The sequence below is a fragment of the Vanessa atalanta genome, chromosome 14, assembly GCF_905147765.1.
Source record: "Vanessa atalanta chromosome 14, ilVanAtal1.2, whole genome shotgun sequence".
Lineage (NCBI taxonomy): Eukaryota > Metazoa > Arthropoda > Insecta > Lepidoptera > Nymphalidae > Vanessa > Vanessa atalanta.
In genome coordinates this window covers 8,815,611-8,837,180 of record NC_061884.1, presented here as the reverse complement: position 1 = coordinate 8,837,180, position 21,570 = coordinate 8,815,611, and the positions used below count along the sequence as shown (strand labels likewise).

The 21,570-nt window shown below is 30.3% G+C and overlaps 2 protein-coding genes across 6 annotated transcripts in view; both read right to left on the bottom strand.

The window, feature by feature from the left end:
* LOC125068898 (interference hedgehog-like) overlaps positions 1-9,952 on the bottom strand; it is a 50,723-nt gene extending 40,771 nt beyond the window's left edge. For 2 of the 3 annotated variants that reach the window (XM_047678266.1, XM_047678268.1), the window contains exon 1: positions 9,799-9,952. The gene's annotated coding sequence lies outside the window, so the exon portion shown is untranslated. Of the gene's footprint in view, positions 1-9,788 lie in introns of all 3 variants that reach the window. The other variant, XM_047678267.1, reaches the window with a different exon arrangement.
* Positions 9,953-10,017: 65 nt separating this feature from the next.
* LOC125068910 (hypoxia up-regulated protein 1) lies at positions 10,018-20,771 on the bottom strand. 3 transcript variants are annotated; one of them, XM_047678285.1, is made up of 11 exons: positions 20,621-20,771; positions 20,192-20,508; positions 18,978-19,120; positions 18,577-18,737; positions 18,088-18,242; positions 17,785-17,995; positions 16,924-17,156; positions 16,427-16,538; positions 14,848-16,204; positions 14,211-14,216; positions 10,018-10,027 (listed from the first exon to the last, which is right to left on the bottom strand). In XM_047678285.1, coding segments are annotated over exons 1-11 (2,712 nt in total). In that variant the 5' UTR covers positions 20,636-20,771; the 3' UTR covers positions 10,018-10,025. The 3 variants fall into 3 exon arrangements, 2 of the variants coding, with proteins under 2 accessions (XP_047534241.1, XP_047534240.1); XR_007119800.1 differs by lacking the exon at positions 10,018-10,027 and adding an exon at positions 13,103-13,259 and having other exon boundaries at positions 13,300-16,204; XM_047678284.1 differs by lacking the exon at positions 10,018-10,027 and having other exon boundaries at positions 13,103-16,204.
* Positions 20,772-21,570: the final 799 nt, after the last annotated feature.

The window sequence follows — 21,570 nt, the reverse complement described above, 5'->3', positions numbered from 1 at the left end:
AGGTAACGAGATTACGCCCAAATATTCTAATAGATGGCGTCAAACCGAGCGACGTAAGATCAATCATAAATCTCATAAAAAATAGATAGGACAACAGAATTATTTTTATTTCTTTCGATGTTAGTTAACAAATGATTATAAAATAAAACTGATTCAATTAAACTTACAATATTTTTATTTATATTTTGTATACAATAAAATAGACAGTTAGTTTTAACCTTTCTTTTCTATTATTTATATTATTATACCACAATTAGTTCTTATACTAAATATTGAAACATACCAATTTTTAACATTTTATAAAAGTTTAATGATCTATTTATATAATAAAATCGTAAGTGTTCGAAATCTGTAGTGTAGTGACCGTGGGGTAACATATAGCGTAGTATTTGTTTGTTTTATTAATATTGGTTCATAAGGAAAAAATATATATTCAATTAAAAAAAAAAAATCTAAATATTTACTAGAAAAAAATGTTGTCAATTCGATTTGGTTGAATCATTGATGAATGAAAGGTTAATCATAATAGGTTTAATCATAAATCTCATAAAAATAGATAGGATATTAGAATTATTTGTATTGCTTTTGACTGTTATTCGAAAATGATTAAAAAATAAAACTGATTTAATTAAACTTAAAATATTTTTATTTATATTTAGTATTACAAAAAAAAACATTTAGTGTTAATTTTTTTTTAAATTTTTTTATTTAATTTCACTTGTATGTATTAATGTTATTACATATGTCCTGGAATCTTGGAATAAATATTACACCCACTTTCAGCTGAAAGTTGGCTCACATATTTAATCTCGATGACAATGCACGATTCATGAATTGCTGCTATATTCAATCCAATATGGCGGACGTTACAAAAAAATTTAAATTTATGAATTACGTACAAATGACACTTCTAAATATTCTAGTTCTCTGGTTCACAACAATTACATTTTTTTTGTTACGACTTTACTTTTTTTTATTATTATTAAAATTAGTTCATACATAACTTTAATTCTTATTATAAACAATCGATAAAATTAAACTCTTACGCAATATAAATAGCTTCCGTGTTATTGTTTTCGACTTTCTTTATTCTGTAAAAAATAAATATATGTTAGTAATTACATTTTTATTAATTATAAAATTATGTATTTAAAAAATATGTATCTTAATATGTCATAGTAGTTATAATGAAAAAAAATGCTTCGAGTTCATGGGGATCGAATGTAGTCACTTGATCCCTATGAAAGTCAATTGATGTTTTCCTTCCTTTGACCAAATACTCTATCGTAATTATTAAGAATAGCTCGAAAAATCTGATTATATGCGAACTGATTGCACATTTTTCTAATAGATGTTTTCAATATTCATAATTTATAAAAAAAAATATGTTTACTAATTAAATACTCTTACCTTTTAATATCGTTCATATGTATGTTCGGCGCTTGATTTATATAAACGTTTTTTAGTTTTACTCACGCGTTTCACTTTATTTCCCATATTTACACAATTAAAATTTATAACAAATAATATAATAAAAAAACAAATGCCTAATTACTACTACACTATTTTAACTTAATATATTTATTTACAAGAAAGAATAAAATTTATTATAAGAAAACATGAAACAATGAATTTACAATTAAAATTACAAAAAAATATCTCGTAACGTAATGAATGATGCGGCGAAAAGATCGACACGTCTGTATAGCATCAGGCCTCCGCCGGCAATGTCTGTACACGGCGTTTACGCACACATGCGTACGCATTTTGTTCGAAAATAAGAATATCGGATTTAAAAAAAATCTATTGATTTTACTAAAAAAGTGACACCCAGGTTAAATAGTATATTGCTTGTAGAATAATCTGACAAAAAACCAGAATTATGGAACGTATATAAGTATAGTTATTATTGATTAAAAGATCTTTTTAGAGGTAACTTTGTGATTTTTTTCTATCGTACCAAATTAATTATATCATGTTTTAAAAATAACAAATACTTAGCATGTATCCTGAAGATTATCATATATTTTTTTCATTTGGTTTACTGCATTGGATCATATACTTTTTTGCATTATAAAACTTGCATTTAGCTCATGTAGTCCCCTTAATGCCAGAATGTGCTAAAATAGCTCCAAACGGTGTTCCAAATTTTAAAATAAAACAAAATCGAAGATAAAATTAATAATAAAAAGTAATACATAATGGGAGTAAAATTTGGAGATAGGATTTTTATTATGATTTTCTTTATAGATATCGATTTTTTTTAATCTATTGAACTTTTGCTACATTAGCTCCATCGAAAATACGTTAAAGTAAGGCACGGCGAAGACATTACACTGGCGTTTAAGACTCGAGACATTAGCCTAAAAACTTCCCTAAATATTCGGAGAGGCCTTCACGCAGGCTGCCATGTCGATGTTACGGTATATTAAGCAGAAACGCTACAAACCCTCGTCTCCATTCACAGAAAAAAACATTAGTGAAAAATAATTCATGAACTGCCCGATAAAGTTTTTCTTCAAACTGAAATCGGCTTTACTTATACGGAAAAAGCATTAAGTACTTTGGCGATTATTTTGAATAAAAGTCTCAGACCGTAAATGGTATCTACATTTATCATTCATTTTGTATAAAACTGTGTGTACATTATTCAACTTTAGGCCAATGGCTTAACGAAAAGTATTACGACGCTAAGCAACAAAAAATAATAATTAAATAAATATTTGCCATCTTTTCACTTGTACTGGTTCAGTTTTTAAAGTGATATTATTAATTATTTTCATTCGTTTACATTCTTTTATTAATGATAACAGTTGGTCAGATGATATCGAACTGTTAATTAGCGAGGGTAGTCAGTGGTAAATGCGATTGAAGGTTAAGCCTTTTACCTTTTTGGATCCTGATAATGAAATTCCTGATAATGAAAACATTATTTATTTTGTCTATTTTTGATCACGTGATATGTCAAATATGACATGTCATTCCTTAACATACATTATATTTATATTTTATACAAAATAATTTCTGTAAAATAGAATGGAATCTCGCGAATGTGAAACGTAACTTTCACGCACACATAGATATTAAAGTTCTACGTCTACCAAATCTAAAATATAGACTTATAAAATCTAAGACTCATGTTTATCTACCAATCTATATATTACTCACATGCAAATTAATATTTGTAACATTTTTTACTTCTACTGAGGAAAGAAAAAGTAAATAATAAAAATATATTTATATATATAACCGAAGTGTGTATAATAATAAAAATAAATACCTCTCACCTGCCGATATTACATTTAAAAATGAGTACGATATCTAGGAACGACTCAAAAATAATTGATACAACATAAATAGAAACTAAAAACTATATTTCAATCTTCTCTTGTTATCAACGTCTTAATCAGCGACTTAGCAAGACCTTAGATATTCGTACACCAAAAACTAATGAATAGAATTGAGTGAAAACTTGTATTGTGAATTAGTTTTTTTTTTATTTCCTACTACCTCCTACACACATACAAACAAAGGCAGGAATTCTTACGATATTTTCTTCGCCGAGTATGAAATGAATTATAAATACAAATTAAGCACATAAGTTATCGCATAAAATATTACCGAGATACTTTGATAGGCAGATAAGTATCGAAATGTTATACAAAATAATATTCTATTGTACCTATTGAACTTAAAAAATAATATTTCACCCATTTTGCGACCTACAGCGACGCAATTATCAGTATCATTAGCCACTTCAGCTCTACCTCGCTTCCCATTTACAGAATCCGACTACTTTCGACTTTTCCTGGTTTAAAGAGGCCACCATGAAATAGGAAGTTACGAAAATTCTTCGGCGTATAAGCAATAAGGTTGAAAATACGCCACGCGTTCTAATATTAGCGAAGATTTTTTTCCCGCAGCACGTGCTTAAGTGCCATCCACACGTGCATGCCAGCTTTGAAGAGTTATGAAAACTCGCCTTATTGGCGGTACAAAATCGTAACGTGTGAATCAATTAATTCGAATAGGCAGGTTTTGAATAAACATGAATACTAACCGCCGGAATTTTGGAAGCGTTGATATTTATAATATACCTTTTTGGATCCTTTACTTTTAAAAACTTGAATTTTAATATTTAATATGATAAATAAAAACTCAATTTTAATTGTTAAAATTTATATACATATGTAACGGCAATACACGAAGTATAACTTTGCAATCGTTCGTCTCAAAAACAATCCAATAATTTATTTATAATATGGTGACGTTATAAACTTTATTACATGAACTACGTAGCATAATTTAATAATATACAATACTTTACTTACTTTTTTATCGTTTAAATCTCATCTTCATATAATATTATGAGAACTTGAAAAACTTGCCTATATTTATTAATATTAGTAGGAAATATAATGTGAGCGAAACACACTTTACATTCCCAAGCGCTTAACTTTACCATGTATTAATGTGCTAAGGTATAAAGTGTCTAATTAATCGCACTAGATGAGTACGTCTGATATCGTCGACTGACATCATTCTTAAGAAAGGCGGTCTCCGATTTATCACGGACACAGAACCATAGATCCTATGAGATATCATCTTTATTAATAATCATCTATTGTCAGTTTTTAAACTTGTAGTACTTGTAGTAGCCTGATAGCATATTATACATGTAGTTATGTGGCTAGCATTTTAAAGGTCCCAAGGCCCTTGACATTTCTACTATGAATTTTAATAATTATATTTTAATCGATAATATAGAAGTTCATAACGGCAACTTCGATTAAACAATATGTAACTAAACCGCAATATATATTTTTTTATAATAGATTTAATTATATAAAAGGACAAATACAAAACATAATACCTATGTTGTGCCGCAAATTTCCAAGCACAATTAAAAATAACACCAATATTTTATACATTCGTAGCTGTGTGATCTTAGGGCGTGGACCCATGTCTACGGTGCGGTGCCGTTTGCCGTGCAGCGGTACGGCACCGCCGTCGGCAAATGGCGCGGTGCCGTGCTGCGCCACGGCGTCGTTTACCGGCACCCCACTCAACACATATACCAAAATTTGGCTTGAGCTTGAAAGAATGGGACGTGCTTCCACTAGTGAAATCAAAAAGTCTAAATAGAAATAATCCGCCATTTTATGCAAAAAATTACCGCACTATGCAACTGATAACACAATAATAGTGAGCACGTGCCGGTACACGACGCCGTGGCGCGGCACGGCGCCGCGCCATTTGCCGACGGCGATGCCGTACCATTGCACGGCAAAAGCGCCGCACCGTAGACATGGGTCCACGCCCTTAGATAAATTATCTTTTGAAATTAAATTTATAACGTTAACTATCATATTTTTTATTATCTCAATTAAATAATCAAGCAACGTCATGGCGATAATTACGTCACGTTTTTTACAAATAAGTTCTATCTTAATATAACATCAAATAAAGACAAATTACACAGCAGTAACGAGTACATATATGTTATATTTAATTAGTCTTAATTGTCGTAATAATAGGCCCAGAGATAAAAACTAGCGATAAAGATTTCACATTCTATAAACGTTTATAAATCATAAACCGAACCGGCTTTGGCCAGCGTCTTGGTATCGTGGGTACTACAGACTCACTAGTTATTTTAACCCCTAACAACACTGTAGTGTTGTATGCCGATTTGAATTGGGAGTCAGTGTTATTAGAGGCACAAGAGACATAATATTTTATATCGTATGGTTGATGACGCATTGTCACTTCCATTTGAGCCCATACTTCCGATTGATCTGAGTTTTGGTAAACATATGCATTTCGAGGCGATATGCGCGCTTAGTTTCGCAAGGAATGCGAAAGACATTGAAAAAGGCCACTAGTCTTCGGTTTGACGTTAAAAATAAAATTTCAGCCAAAACTCAGATCAATTGGAAGTAGGTATACCTGTTATGGTGAACACTTAACATCAGGCGGTTGGCTCATTTAATTTCCTTAAATAAAGATATATGTAGTCGCCGTTTTGAAGCCATTTTGAAAACGTCTTCACCGCGATATAAAACTTTTTTTTTTATTTAGCATAGGTAGGCGGATTATCAAATGAACCAGATGATGTTAAGTAACCATTTACCACACTGGTAACCATTTGTGCTGTAATAAATTTTAACGATTTCTTACATGGGCAATGCTTCACCAAGCTTGAGAAACTGAGATATGATTTTCCTTGTTCTTGTAACCCTAGCTCATTCAATCCAGAACACAATAATCCGAGTTATTGCTACTAAGTGGTAGAATTTATAATGAGTTTTTGATACCTACATACTACCAAGTTAACACATATCAAGTAACCCATACAAGTATTTCGCTACTAGGGTATAAAAACAATAAATTTCAATGAAAAATAAGTGACTTATTACACGAAAAGTCTGTTCTCATTAAACTGCCATCAAATTATATAAAATATTCAGAAAACTTAAACTTCGAAGCTATCGTATATCTTTATATTGCTCGCAGGTGCACTGCAAACAGCAACAGGGATTATTATAACAATTTATCGGCTGTTCTCCAGTTATTACCAGATTAATTGAAATATACGGAGCTATAGCGTACAATTAGCAGCAAACATTTCAACAATTACCATTGATTCAATTATACCAACGAATGTTTTATTTTCAGAGCAGTGGATTGCTGCTTTTTGCATACAGAATACCTCATTAAGAGGTTTATTGATAAATTTTGCTGATTTCATCTTTAATTATTTCAGTTACCCGAATAAATTAAAACGTTAACAATTGTCTTGGAATTACTTTATTCGAAATAATTTGTAATTTAAATTTTGTATAAAACGAACGATTATTCCGATGTAGGTAACTTAATCACATTAAATTTTAAAATAGAATATCTACAGCAAACAAATTCATTATGATGTTATCATGTAAAAAGTTTGAAACGTATCATATTACACATTACATTTTTTTCAACTCTAAAAAAATATGTTTTATGATATATATATATATATATTTGATATGAAACATGAATACCGCGAGTGAATAAACGAAGTGTATCTATGACACAACGAGCAGTGTCGAATTAATCAATAAAAAAATAATCACTATACATTGCTTACTTATAATTAAGTTGGCTGAGTATTCAAAAATGATTCTTAATAAAGAGATAAAGTACTATATTAATTTATAAAAATGGAGGTTGTCAAATATCTGTCTCCGATCTCTGATCAACAAATAAACTTGAAGGTATTTGACACTAAATAATTTGAATTATCACAAAATTACTAAGAAAAAAAAATGTCATTAGTCTTAAGGCAATACTTTCGGTCAACATTTTTTTTTACACTTACAACTTGTATCATCAATTTTGAATATAGTCCCAATATTATTTGCGACTTTTTTCTATAGAAGAGGCTATGTCTTACAAATCACGTAGGCATCTTCTTATCAACATTTAATACGTTATAAATAATCTTAGTGTACATAACAGATCACAAACTTAAGCACTTCGCATACTATTATTAACAAAACAATTACGAAATCCCGCATGTTTATATTTAGAAAAAAAAACTTGTTGGCTTTTCGAAAACTATCCTTACCAATATAAAAATAGCATATGGATATTGTTAACCCTTGATTATATTTTTATATGAGGACATGAATTTTTTCCACAATACACGAAGTTTTGTGATAAAAAAGGTCAATTTTCTCTCAACAAATTCTTCGACTTTGTTACCAAAATTACTAAGTTTTAAAATGCGGTCGGTATGAGATTAAAACAGAGGTCAACATTAATAATACATCTAGATCAGCTAACGCTTCTTTCAATGCATCGTTCGAATGAAATCGGTCGATAATCGGCTTACATATTTCTGTACCGGCCGGCAACAAACAAGCTGGAATGTGGTATATGAATACTTTCATTTAGAATTTTACATTTCCAATTTGGGGATGTAACAGAACATTTCGCACGATATTCCATTGTTTGCTCACCACGAATGTTTTGAATGATCAGTCAAATTAAGTCACACAACTCTCGACAATGTTTACCAAACAATAGAGTCTATAACTGAGAGCGGGTATTAGCGGAACTGAAATGTTTACTGTATACTTGTTTCGTAATTTATCGCCTGGACGCGTTCCGAAAATGTTTGGAAAACAAAGAATAGCCGGATGCTTTCAACGTTTTGTTCAATATTATATGTTTATTCGCTAAATTGAGTAGCAATAACTTTGAAAATTTTTATTAAGTATATACAGTAGGTGAGTTACATGTACGCTGAAAATTCGTACTTCTTTCAATTGTATGTAATTCCAAAATTGTTTTAATATACCGAATTGAAATCTCGGTCCATTCGCGAACGTTGTAAGGTCACTCGCGCATAAGATAACAATGCGTCTTTAATATGCTGAAGTTGACATTTTATTCCACTTTGTATGACGAACATAATGAGTGACTCAAAATACATCGAATTTAATCTTTAATAAAATCCAAATCTAACATTACGACACAACCGTTTAAAGGCTACTGTATCTCGCCGTTTGTTTATTTTAACACACATACGTGATGAGTTTTTTGAGTAAAAAATTTTATTAAACTGTCTCAATTTATACACCAATACAAAACTATATGTTAAAGTTTATGTTACACTTAAACTTTCAAACGTTAACTATTACTTTGTAATACAATACAGTCTTATGTCACGGCAATGTTTTGTGTACAAAGATGTTACGCTTGAACTTGACACAGCGTATGTAAATGTGTAACTTTGCTGCTAAGGAAATTCTCGGTCGTTTTCACATTGAGTGTCTACACACAATTTATCAAATAGAACTTCTTTTTTTCTTATTTCACTCAGAAAATACATGCACATTAATAATTCATGAACTCCTTTTGGAACGATCATTTAGATATCTCGTAAGACGCCAATAGGTATATTTTTTTTAATATTTTTATTTTGTGTGTAATAATATCATGATTTAAGTAAGTGGTTTTAAAATATATCTTTAGTAAATGTATAGAAGTAGCTCTCAGTTTGTGGCAAAGCTTAATCGGTTTAGTTAAAACTTGATTAAATACTAAATTTAAATGAATAGCTGCTACGATTCATATGATCAAAAAATTTTCGTCATAAAAGAAAAATTATTGAAGTCTCATATTTCCGTTAGTAAAATGAACTAAGCCCTTGGTATAAATTATAAATATATTTTTTTTATAAAACTTTTCATGGTTTTAGAATGTATCCTAGGTTTTGAACCTATGTTAGGTACTATTAACTCGAAATATGTAACTAGTTAGTAAGCACAAGTAATACAAGGCAAATATGTATATTAATAATTAAAAATAAATAATAAAGTATGTACTTCAGAAATAATATTAACTAGATTTTCTGATGGACAATTTAAATATTTGTACATTGTATATATGCGAACTTACTATAGATACTTTTTTAATAGTGTAAAAAATAAACAAAAGAATCTTAATTTTTTTAAATAATTTTTAAAGATATCTAATAATTTTGAGTAAATAAAAAACGTTAACAATCTTCTCTGATAAAAAGTTCATTGTATCGATTGCTTTTATATTATTAAGGTTAACGTCTCAACTGAAATTTAACCCTATTCGTGACCCGATGGCACTCTGTTACAAAACAATCGATTATCGGCGTAATTGTATTGATTCAGTAGTTTCGGGCCCACGAGCAAGGTGCGCCTGAGACGAACACGGTGCACTGCATTCTTCCAAGAGGGACGGAAGGGATTCGGTTGCATTCTTACTTATTCTTACCGCTTTAACTGGAAAAATCCACTAAAATAACAAAATCCACTTAACACATATTTTTTAATCCTCGTCGTACTATTTTCAAACACACACGAAATATTCTCTTTTCACTACCGAAAAAAATTGGTACATGACTGACAAAACACACAAGCGAATGACTGGGGTATAACAAGTAAACTGGATTCATTTGGCTTGTCCGTCCGACGCGGAATGCTATTGTTGTGTCTCTTTCCCTCTTAAGCCGGGAACGAATTTGTCTCGCTCGTTTAGAGAAAGGCGCCAATGCTCGGGCGCCGACTTCTTCCTCCGGGATGGTATTCAACAAAACAAAAGCTCTATTGAAACAAGTTACTGGTAATGGAGCTTGTGGCCTCAGGTGGCTGTCAAGAAAACATGATTTTTAAGTCTGTAACAAACGAGTATATCATAAGCGAGTTTAATAATATACAATTTACAGATGCTATAATAATTCAACTTGATTTTTCTAACGAATTAAATTATATCATTTCATTACCTTTTTTTCAAAGACCATTAATTTTCTTTTCAAAATAAGCATACAACTTTCGTCTAAAGTGAGACTGACAATGGCCTATTCGGTTAGGATTTCGGGATCATACTTTCGACGAAAATTTTCATTTATATATTAAATACATAATAGGTACGTGACAAAAACTTACATACATGATCTTATTTTGAGCATCATTTTTATATTTTTTTAAGCATAAATAATTAATGTAACTTTTTAATATTACATAGGCCAGTTACTCTCTTAATACTATAAATTTAGTACTTATGACATACCGTCTGCAGAAGCTTAGGTATATTTAAAATAAATAATAATCGCATAAATATTTACCGTATAACCTTAAAAATAATGCGTTTATTAAAAGGTGCGTTTTATTATCTGCATATTCATATAAACTAAACGACTCAATGAAAAATATAACAAAAACCACCTGTAAATGTAATAATCGTCGTCTCACTGCAATAAAAGTCAGCATTTATTTTATGGCTGCGTAGGAGCATATCTGATCACCGTATCTATAAAAAAAATTATTAAAAAAATAGTGGATGTTATACGTTACGAAATGAGTGGCTGTTTGTTTTACGCTATAAAGTTTTTAGTTTTATAATCAAAATTATAATTTATAATTTTGATTATTGATTATTGAATATATATTAGTTTTAACTTATGGAAAGTATTATTAAAACTTATTAATTTAACTTACTAAAAAATGTCTGCAACATTAATCCACAATAATGAATGTGGAAAATAAAATTGACTAAATTAAAAATTAATATATGTGGAAAAAAACGAAACAGACTTTGCAGTAATTATAGTTAATGTCAATTAAATAGAGTTAATATTAATCAAATAAGTTAAATTTACACTACTATTATAAATACGAAAGTCACCATATCTTTCTGCCTGCCTGTCTGTTGCCCTTTACTACAAAACCGAATTTGATGAAATTTTATAAATAGCTGATGCTACTTTTTTATACGTAATACCTAACCATCAACCCCTGCAAAGCGAGCGACAACTAGTACTGAATATTTTAAAGGCATTCTGATAAACAGCATATAGCCTCAAATTTAAATCGTAAATCTTTACATTTTTGGAAGACCTTTATTTTGTAATTTAGAGAGCCGAAAATAAAGATGTGTGACCTCAAAAGAGGGATCTTCAATATCATCCAATCGTTTCACTTAAAATGAAATCTTTATAACAAACTAAGACAAAAAAATAAAGCTGAAAATACCTTTTTGATGCCTTTTCAAAATAGAGAAGAACTAAAGATTTATTGCAAAAACATATGTATGCTTATAATTTTTAAACAAACAGCATGATATTATTTCGTCATTTAATTACAAGTTCGCCATATTCAAATTGTAATAAAGAAATGAATAACATAACTATAATAGATGTACAATCTTCATTTTAAAACGCACGGTGCAATAATCTTCACCAGACGTCAACTTCCGACGTCATATTTTTTCTATGGTGCGTTGCATTGTAACACATCATTTCTGGATGTATTATTTTTTATGATATGAGATTTATGATAGAATCTCACAAGCATTCCAACTAACAAAAAATGAACGGAAACATTAATGTTCAGACTCAGACCTGTATTATTATCACACAAAATCACTAGTCGCGTATACCTCTTAATACTCTATATACGTACTTATTATTATATAAAGGCATCCGGCATAGACTTACACAGCATTCTGGTGTACTGTTAAATACTATTGTTAATATTTTTAAGAAATATTAAGATATTCAAATCAGGGCCGGATAATCCGTTAGGTAATGTAGGCAACTTGGGACCTTGCATGGACTAGTAGTTCAAGCAAATGAAAAAAAGGAAGTTCTTGAACGTTTCTATAAATTTATTGTTAACAGAAATTGTTGAAGCCAAAGATTGCCCTAACTTAAATAGGCTCAGGTATATCTTCGTAATATAGCAAAACACATCGTAATTATTTATTAGGGTTATGCATTGCCTAGAGACCCCGATATGGTTAATTCGGCCCTGGTCAATAGACAATTACTACTTAAAAAAAATTAACTCACTAGTTAGAAATAAATTCATAACAATTCCAAAAAATACTTTTAAGCTTAGTTTCTGGTACATAACAAGCATGAAACCTATATCAATATGTTTCTTATGTTTTTTAAAGAAAATTAATGATCTCACTATCTGTATATTAGTGAAAATAATATCAAAATCCACATAGTTACTTAGATAGCGCGATATACATGTACGTATAGGTACGGTAACACTTCAATTTACAATAACAATGTTGTCTTTTCTAATATTTGATGATGATTGAAAGAGAGAATCATTAGGCATAATTAGTAATCACAACGTCTTAACCCTCAAACGAGAGTTGAAAAATAAATATTAATGCATAAAAATTGAATTCTAATTTTTTACCTAATTTAAAGCCTCAATTAAAATTTAAGTTATAGAATATCGATGAAATAACGTAATTACCTAGAATCTTAAAGAAGAAAAGAAAACATAACAAAAAATTTAACTATCACGAGATTATCACACTCAAAAATCTATTATCATAGTTCTAAAGACAACGGCCAATTCCAAGTAAACAATACGCCTACGTATAAATGGTGCCCATAAAGTGACCCAATCATTAGCCAAACTTTCTTTAGATTCCGTTCGAAAGTACTTCTTTTGGATAAAGTTCCGTCTTAGACAAACATTAAACAAATCTGTCACTGTCTGCTTTGTTAGTCAGACTATATCTAAGCATTTTGTGGTTCCTTATTAAAACTACAATAGTTCATTTATCAATTTATTTTATCTTTATATGCGACTGGGTATTTGAACATATCTCACATCTTTATATACCATACAAAACGTTTCCCTGGTACTCGTAAAATATTTCACTTGATTAGCTAATCCTACTACAAGACAAAATATACATTCCAAGCTACCCTCAATTATCAGCAATGATCGGAATACATTGACAGTTCACTTAAAGTTAACGAGATGACATTGTAGAGCTGTTACAATAACTTAATTTTCTACTAAAAGTTACAAATTATTGGCATTTTTAGTAGAAAATTCAACTTGTCAGTTCAGTAATAGAAAAAAGAAGGGAGAGTTTCTATTTGAATCACACAAGGTTGAAAGCGGTATTCTCGGGAAGTGCATACTGGATTATAGGATCCAATAAATAAATACAAGTCCGATGTTTATCCCTTTTTTGATATGCTCTATTTTTATGGAAGATATACATATATATAATTTCAAGAAACGATCCTGTGGTGTGAAGTAGTAATACAAGTCTTTAGACATGTAACAACAACACTATTTTATGCCTTTTCGAGAACTTTCCGTCGACTATCACTTACGATTCCGATAACTCATTACCAGAAATAATACCCAATGACGTAGTATACTTTTTCTTTTTACCTAAGGAATATTTCAGTACTAGTAATTTAAATTCATTTATATAAGCCAATATCAGATAAAACCGAACGATCCACTTCCAAGAGCTTTTTATTTATACATATCACATAAAATTTTACATTCATAAAATATTGTAATCTCGTGTTCATTTTGGGGTCAATGCTGAAATTGTTTGAATAAGAATCCGATGCAACAATTCAATTAACAAACTTAGACCATAAAAACGTTATAATAAATAATCAAAAACGCGACATGATAACATCAAACTACTTTACACACTAAAAATCATTTGTTGTTTTTTTTAATCTTTGCAAGTTAGCACCAATCAACAATTTAGGACCAACTAGTGCAACCACACGGTAAAAACATCTGTGACGTACGCAGCTTTATAATAATAATTTATTATAAAGCTGCGGTCACAGATGTATAATCAGGTGATTGCCAAAATCTCTGTTGTTATTTAAACTCGATAACACACGTCTAGCCGTAACTTTGCAAACGACCCCTAACCCAATTAATCTCGTAAGTATTCTTTAAGACCCTTTACATTTAATGATTGTAAGATTTCAAAAAGTTCGCTCTAGACGTTTTGTTTTTCATTATTTTTGCAAGGATGTCCAACAAATAATTTATAGAATGTAAACATATTTTTATTTTCTAATTGTCAATTTATAAGTAGGAAAATCATTAATGGTTATTTCATTTTGAGATTTTAGGTTTCATATTAAATGACACGTTCGCTTTTTGCACTAATTTATCACATAAAAATATTATTTTGTAATAGTAGTGAACTTAATTGATAGCATCTGAAATTCTAAATTATTTGAGAGATACACATGAATAAAAACTTATACTTATTATGTAATTAGGTTTAGCCATATAGAATAACTAGCTATGTTATAAATTCAATAAGTTGTTGATGAAAAGTCATCAAAGTACATATAAAGTTGTGCTTCAGTTAAATTCAGTACAAAAAGGGAACACACCACACCTAAGTTTTGAAGTAAAAAATAAATTAGACTAAATAAATTAACTTATTCCACACATCACTATTATAACTCGGAATGTTCAACATTTTCTTCACCTATTTGCGGTATTTCTGTCTCCTCACCGCCGGAATCTTCCTCTTGTTTTGGTTCTGTCACTGGTTTTTCTTCTTGTTCTACAGTTTTCTTTTCTTGACCGTTTAAGCCATTCTCTTCTGGATCAATGACTGTCTCAGTTTTATTTTCAGTCTCTTTCTTAGCTGGCTTTTTCGGCTTCCATATTTTCATCTTATTCAATAAATACTTAACTTCTCTATCCAAATTGGTTATTTTCTCTCGAATGCTATCAACCGTCAATTTTATGTCCTCATTTTTCTTCAATGCTTTTTGTTCCTCGATAGATTTCTGGAGCCATGATTCGGTTTCTTCAATTTTCTTTTCAAGAACAGTAATTTCCACGTCAGTAAATACGTCCCTCTCTGCATTTGCTTCTTTAGTATAGTTCTTGGACATTTTAAGGAATTCCTTCGAACTATTTAGGAGATTACGAATAGCGGCCACAGCATCTGGCCTTTCTCTGTGTTCCCAATGTTTGTAGAATACGGGATTAGTCTTTTCTTTTAGCAAAGACAATTTCTCTTCATACATTTCAGTTGGCGCCTCATACCCGTCATCATAAAGCCATTCCGACGTTTCGGTGCATATTTTTCTTATTTCTTCGATCTGCTCCGGTGTTCCACATTCGGAATATTCTTCCGTGTCAATTTTCATCTGTGCGTCAACAACGAATGCTTCCAAGTTATTGAGAGCTGTTTCTCTTTCAATTCGTTTTTTATCAATATTATTTAACTCTGTTATTTTTGTTTTTGATAACTTGAACTCTTCGGGAGACAGAGGTTCCAAATTTAAAATTTCTTCCTGAGCTTTGATGGGTTCTTTCAAAACAACAATTTTAGGTTTTGGTTTGCTTTCAGGTTCAGTAGTATTCTGTTTGTCTGTTGTTGTTTCGTTTGTTTTAACTGTCTCATTCTTTTCGGCTTCATGTGGTTGCTCATCTGGTTTTTCTTCGGTTTTTTCTTCAGCTTTTTCTGGCAATTCAGAATCGGATCCAAACAACTTGCTAATAGTACTACCAATTTTAGATAAAGTACTGTCCTTGTCTTCATCTTCCTCAGTCACAGTTTTTTCAGCAACAAATTCTACATTAACTAAATTGAGAACTCCAGAATCATCTAAATTGAAATGTGCCTTAATGCCTTTGTGTTCTATATTTTCTCCTGAATTTTTCACCAATGCTTCACGAACGCCAGTTAGTACAACTTGTGTTAAATTTAAGGTTCCAATACTTTTAAGTTCATTAGAAGGAATATGATCCAATTCTGCATAGTTCACATTGAAAGAGAAGTCATCCATGTGTTTGTTGAAAGTTATAACCTTTTTCTGTGGGTAGGGATTCATGGGTCCAAAGAGTGTTCTCTTAATCTGTAACAATTACATTTATTATCACATAATCAACCTATTTAAATTGGAATATAAATTATAAATTAAATAAATATTCATGATTAAAAAAATAAAATATATTTTCAACTTACATATTCCTGTAAAAAAATAAAGGAATAATATGAGTTACTTTGTAATAAACTTCTTTCTTACATCATTATTATTACAAAAATAACATTTTATTTAATATTATAGCTTACTTACCAATTTGTCATTGCCATCAACATGTCGAGTAAATACAACTTGAATAGGAAGAATGACAGCATCGCGTACGTTCAATGCCGCAACTTTATATCCGGTAGCAAGTGATGCCGCCCTAAAAAAAAATCCATTTATGAATCTTATCAGATTTCAGACTCTGCTTTATTTTATTTTATTATATAAGCACTTATCAAAAATTAAATAAAACTGTAAAGGGTTGTTCTACAGCCAATTACTACAAAAAAACCTGTACAAAGTAGTCCTCAAATGCTAGTTAACATACAATTTGTTTAATTTTTAAAACGTCAAATCCTCAAGAGACAAATTTATTTTAGATTTTTAACAGATTGTCTCCTAAATCAGCTGATCATCTCAATGTTATATACATACACATATACATTGTAGTCCATTAATATCATTCTCATGAGTATTTCTACTAAGTGCTCTTTGCATCATATCTACTGGCTTTCTACGGACTTTCTGAATAATATAATAATAACCTATAGACAGCGCCAAGTGTAGCCGCCTCATCAGCATTAATGGAGCGGGAAGGTTCGAGTCCCACTGCCGTCCTCAGCACTTCCTGCACAGCGGGCACGCGGGAGGCCCCTCCGGCAACTATGAGTCGCGCGCCGCTGCCCGAACCCGCCGCCGCCGCCACCGCGCGCTGGATGACGCCAGACACGCGCGGCCACAAGTCGGAGCAGAGAGCTTCAAAATCGGCGCGTGTCACCTGCATAATAGGAAACATATCCATGTAAATACATACTGATTAAACTATTGATATATTGTACATAACAAACAATCATATTTATCATGATCATACATAATAATTCATACATAGCAAATAAAATGAAGTTGTAAAGTTTTGTGTAGCAATATCATTATGGTCAACCTCAAAGTATTATAAAAAATAAATAAATAAACATTACTTTAGACATGCATGAATATACAATAAATCTAAATTATAGACTATAATAAGACTATATAGTTTTTACTATGTCTATTGACTATAATCAGATTTTGCACTACCACTACTAATCAGTTAATACTTATTAGAATACTAACGATTGATACATTTTATCAGTGGGTTCCAGCTTGGAGAGAAAGTATGTCAGTGTAATTACAGGGACTTATCACATCTCAGAAATTATGTTGGGATTCAGTAGTGGTAAAACTACTTGCACAGCAAATGGGCGACCACAACTATTTACCATCAATCGGACTTGTCTTTTTCCATAAAATAATAGCAATTGGGCCTTGATACTTACATACAAAATAGTGTTTGCAAGTTTAGCAAAGTAAAGTATATTTTGTACTAGCAAAAATTTATTTTGTAAACATTTACAAAAAATACTCACCAAATGTTTGAAGTCTTTATCATCCAGCAAGCTTTCAATCTGGGCGTAATGTTCAGTGTTAGCAGAGAGTACAATCTTCACCCTTTCAGCCTCCCTGAATAGTTTCTCCATAGAGCGAGGTGAGGCTCTAACATCGCCACCTCCATTTGCCTCCCAAGCTTTGATGAGGTGTTCTCTCAATCGCAATGTCATTTCTAGTCCTCCTAGAGTTCTAAATACAAAAATTCATATGAATATATATTAATTGAATTTAAGTTATAATCCTAAAACACATTTGCATAAAATTAATTAAAATAATATTACCTGTCATAGCCCACACCAATGACTTGTAATTGGGGCACCGTTTCAACGTAACCCTTCTCTTTAATCTTCACAGTTCTGTACTCAACTAGTGCAGCCTTGGTTGATGCAGCACCCATGTCAAAGAATAGTGCATGCCAAGCTGTTTCATTGATCTCCTATTAAAATAAAAAATATTTATTTAATAAAAATATATCTGCTCAAATTAATTAAATAATATAAAAGCCAATGTATAGTTGACAGAAAAGCATTATAATAAACAATATTTATTCTACCACTACTATAGATTAATAAATACACAAATAGCTTAACATCATATAACATCTGCAGCTTTCCTCATAATATTTAATATCACCACTTGAAATAAGAGAAAAAAATGCATATCTACTTATTATAAAATATCTAATTCATGTCCATATTATTGAAAATTATTTAAAGAGTTGCGTGAAAAATATCACACCTTTAAAAAGTACTCAAGTAATTATAACATACCTTTCGCCTAAATATACCATAGTTGATTGCAATAGCTGTATAATCATTGATCAATTGTAATACATTCAATCCAGCAAGAGATGCAGCTTCTTTCATAGCCCTTCGTTCAACTTGGTTGAAATATCCAGGGATTGTGATCACACATTCAGTTATTGGTTGACCTAATTGGAAAATAAGAATAATTTTCATGATATTTTATATAAAAAAGTATAGCTAATATTATTTTATTTAAATTAAAAATATTACTTAATCTGATATAAAATTAGAAAATAACATGCAACAATATAAAACAATTTCTTAATTATAACAATAAATCCTCCTATAAAAATGGACTATAAAAGCAAAAAAATGAATTGACTACTTTTAAAATATTTTAATGAGACAAATTTAAAGGTCCTTACCATGACTAATTTCAGCAAAATCCTTGGCTTTAGCCAAAAGCTGAGCCACAAGCTCTTCTGGTGTGTACTTAGTGTTATCATCATGAATGAACTCAGGGGTACCTCTATCTGTAGGCGCTATTTCATAATAGGGAAATCTCTCTCTGGAAATAATAAAGAAATTTTATCACCTTAATGCTTATTGACATTAAATTCATAATAACTAACCAATTTATGCATACTAATTTTTTCACTCATTTATTTATTAAAAGACTTTAACGTTAAGTACGCAATTTTTATTGGGAGCATATTAAACAGCCCTAACACTATTGTCAATTTTAATATCATAAAAATTTACATTTTACTAACTTTAGGATAACTTTTTACTTGGAATCTGCTTATGCACTAGCGGTTCTTGATTAATATATTTCTTTTAGAACACAACACTATTCAACTTGACCACATATATTCACTTTAGTTTTTAGTTCAGACAACACTTCCACAAAATTCTAAATTTAAATTTTTAAATATGTAGTTCAAAATTAAAATGCTTGATTAATATTTAGGGTGCAATTTATCTATTTTACCATTGGTATAGACTATAATTTATATATTGTATCCTTCAGTTACAATTTAAACTTTACCTATATTTGATATGACATTAATATTTATTAATTATTATACATGGTAACATTTATTAAATTTAGTTAGTTCAGTTCTTAGCTGTATAAATGAGTATTCAAGTTATAATTGGCAACTAAAATGCAGTTAATTACAGCAGATAATATATATATATATAAATTCACAGGCCTAATTCTCCCCGCAACTACCAAATGTTATTTATTTTTTCAATTGTATATATTAACCTATGTATATATGTACATATAAAATAAATATTTTATATTAATTATTTTATCCTCTTAGTTTCATCATATTTGATATTAAAACTCAAACAAAAAAGTAAAAGTGACAACTGAATTAGAAAGTATTTTACCATTCTAACCTTTTGTAAAGAAAAAAAAACTGTTTTATAAGAAAATAAGACTACTGTAGTAGAATCACTAGCAGAAAAAAAATTAAGAGATTTTAAATAAATTAAAGCATTTTACATATGTTTAAGAATGTTTGTGATTACCATCCATAAATAAATTGTGTAAATAAGCTCACTATTCATTGTCATGTTGTTATAATTTATACTAAGGACATAAACTTTCAAGTATTTTAAGTCAACTTACTTGTATGCTTGCACCAAAGGATGGTCATACGGCTTTCCAAGTAGGTCCAATAAGTATTTGTAAGAATTTTTGGGAAATCGTACACCAACTGTCACAGCATCTTCCCCAAATGTCCTCACATCATCTCGAAATGCAACCACAGCTGGTGTTTTCCTCTTTGACTCTTTATTGAGTACTATCTCCATCGGCACTCCGGGTGACACGATACCAATTTTCATCCATTCCGATCCGAAATCTACGGATATTACTGCGGCTGCATCCACATTCTGACTCAGAAGTAATGGTAACAACGCCAAACATAATATTCTACACATCTTCTGTGAAAATAAATAAATTCGTGTTAATACATCGAACACCGAAAACGATGTATTCAGAAAAATTCTAGACTGTCAACGCGGTCTCATGTTTTGTAGAAATATATGTACTTACGATAACTAGAGCCATTTTCTTTTACAAAAACACATCCAGTTTCTGAAACTTACGTATTTCTTAAGTTTAAGTGGTTAAATATTTATAATTTCTAGTACATTATTATTTTGTAAAGTGGGCCAGCTACTTTAGTCCACGTCAAGTTTAACGTGTTTTCTTCTTTTTGGCTGGTGACGTCGTTGCCAGATTTAAAAAAAATACTTTTTTTTTGTTATACTTCTTATTATTAAAAATATTTTATTAGAATAACTAAATGTAATTTTAAATTGAATTTATTTAATATTCTTTTAATCTATATAACGATACCTACTAATAATATAAAGCTAGATTTTGTGTACAATGGATCTCTACGTATCATAATAAAATAAATATTTGGATGATTGAAGGTTGAAAGTACAGTACCCAATAATGTAACCAGTCGCTGATCACATCCAGGCTATTGAGGTAAATATAACAAAGTGCTATGCATAAACATCACCCAATCCAGGAAAGTCGAAGAGAATCGATATATGATATACAATCTGCGAATGCAATGGTTGGACTGGAGTGTAAATTGAGAGACTATTACAGTTTTAGAGACATTACAGTTCATGAGTCTAATTTGGTGCTTACTAGTAATTAAATCAACATTTATAAATTCATTTTGGTTTAATTTAGTTTTACCATACATTGCAGCAATAATGTTAGATTTGTAGGAATACAATTTCATTGTCTCTATGAAATACTTGGCAGTGGTCTTATTCATTATTTAGTAACTTTATGTGCGAATGAGCCTTTAGTGTAAGGCTAAAGCTACACATGAATACTAATATTAATCACTTTCTTCGAATAAAAGCTCAAACTCAACAAATAATAAGAAGCAATACATGAATAATCATAAATCGGACTTCTGAATTGAAGGTCTCTGCCACATATCCGACTTCATTGAATTTTTTAAGTTTCCTTATAGA

What these genes read in the sequence shown, in the direction of transcription:
- LOC125068910 (XM_047678284.1), bottom strand. An exon ending in CCTTTGGTGCAAGCATACAA is followed by an intron (nt 19,121 to 20,191) that starts GTAAGTTGACTT and finishes TATTATTTCCAG; the next exon opens with AGAGAGATTTCCCTATTATG. An exon ending in TTGATGGCAATGACAAATTG is followed by an intron (nt 16,205 to 16,426) that starts GTAAGTAAGCTA and finishes TAATTGTTACAG; the next exon opens with ATTAAGAGAACACTCTTTGG.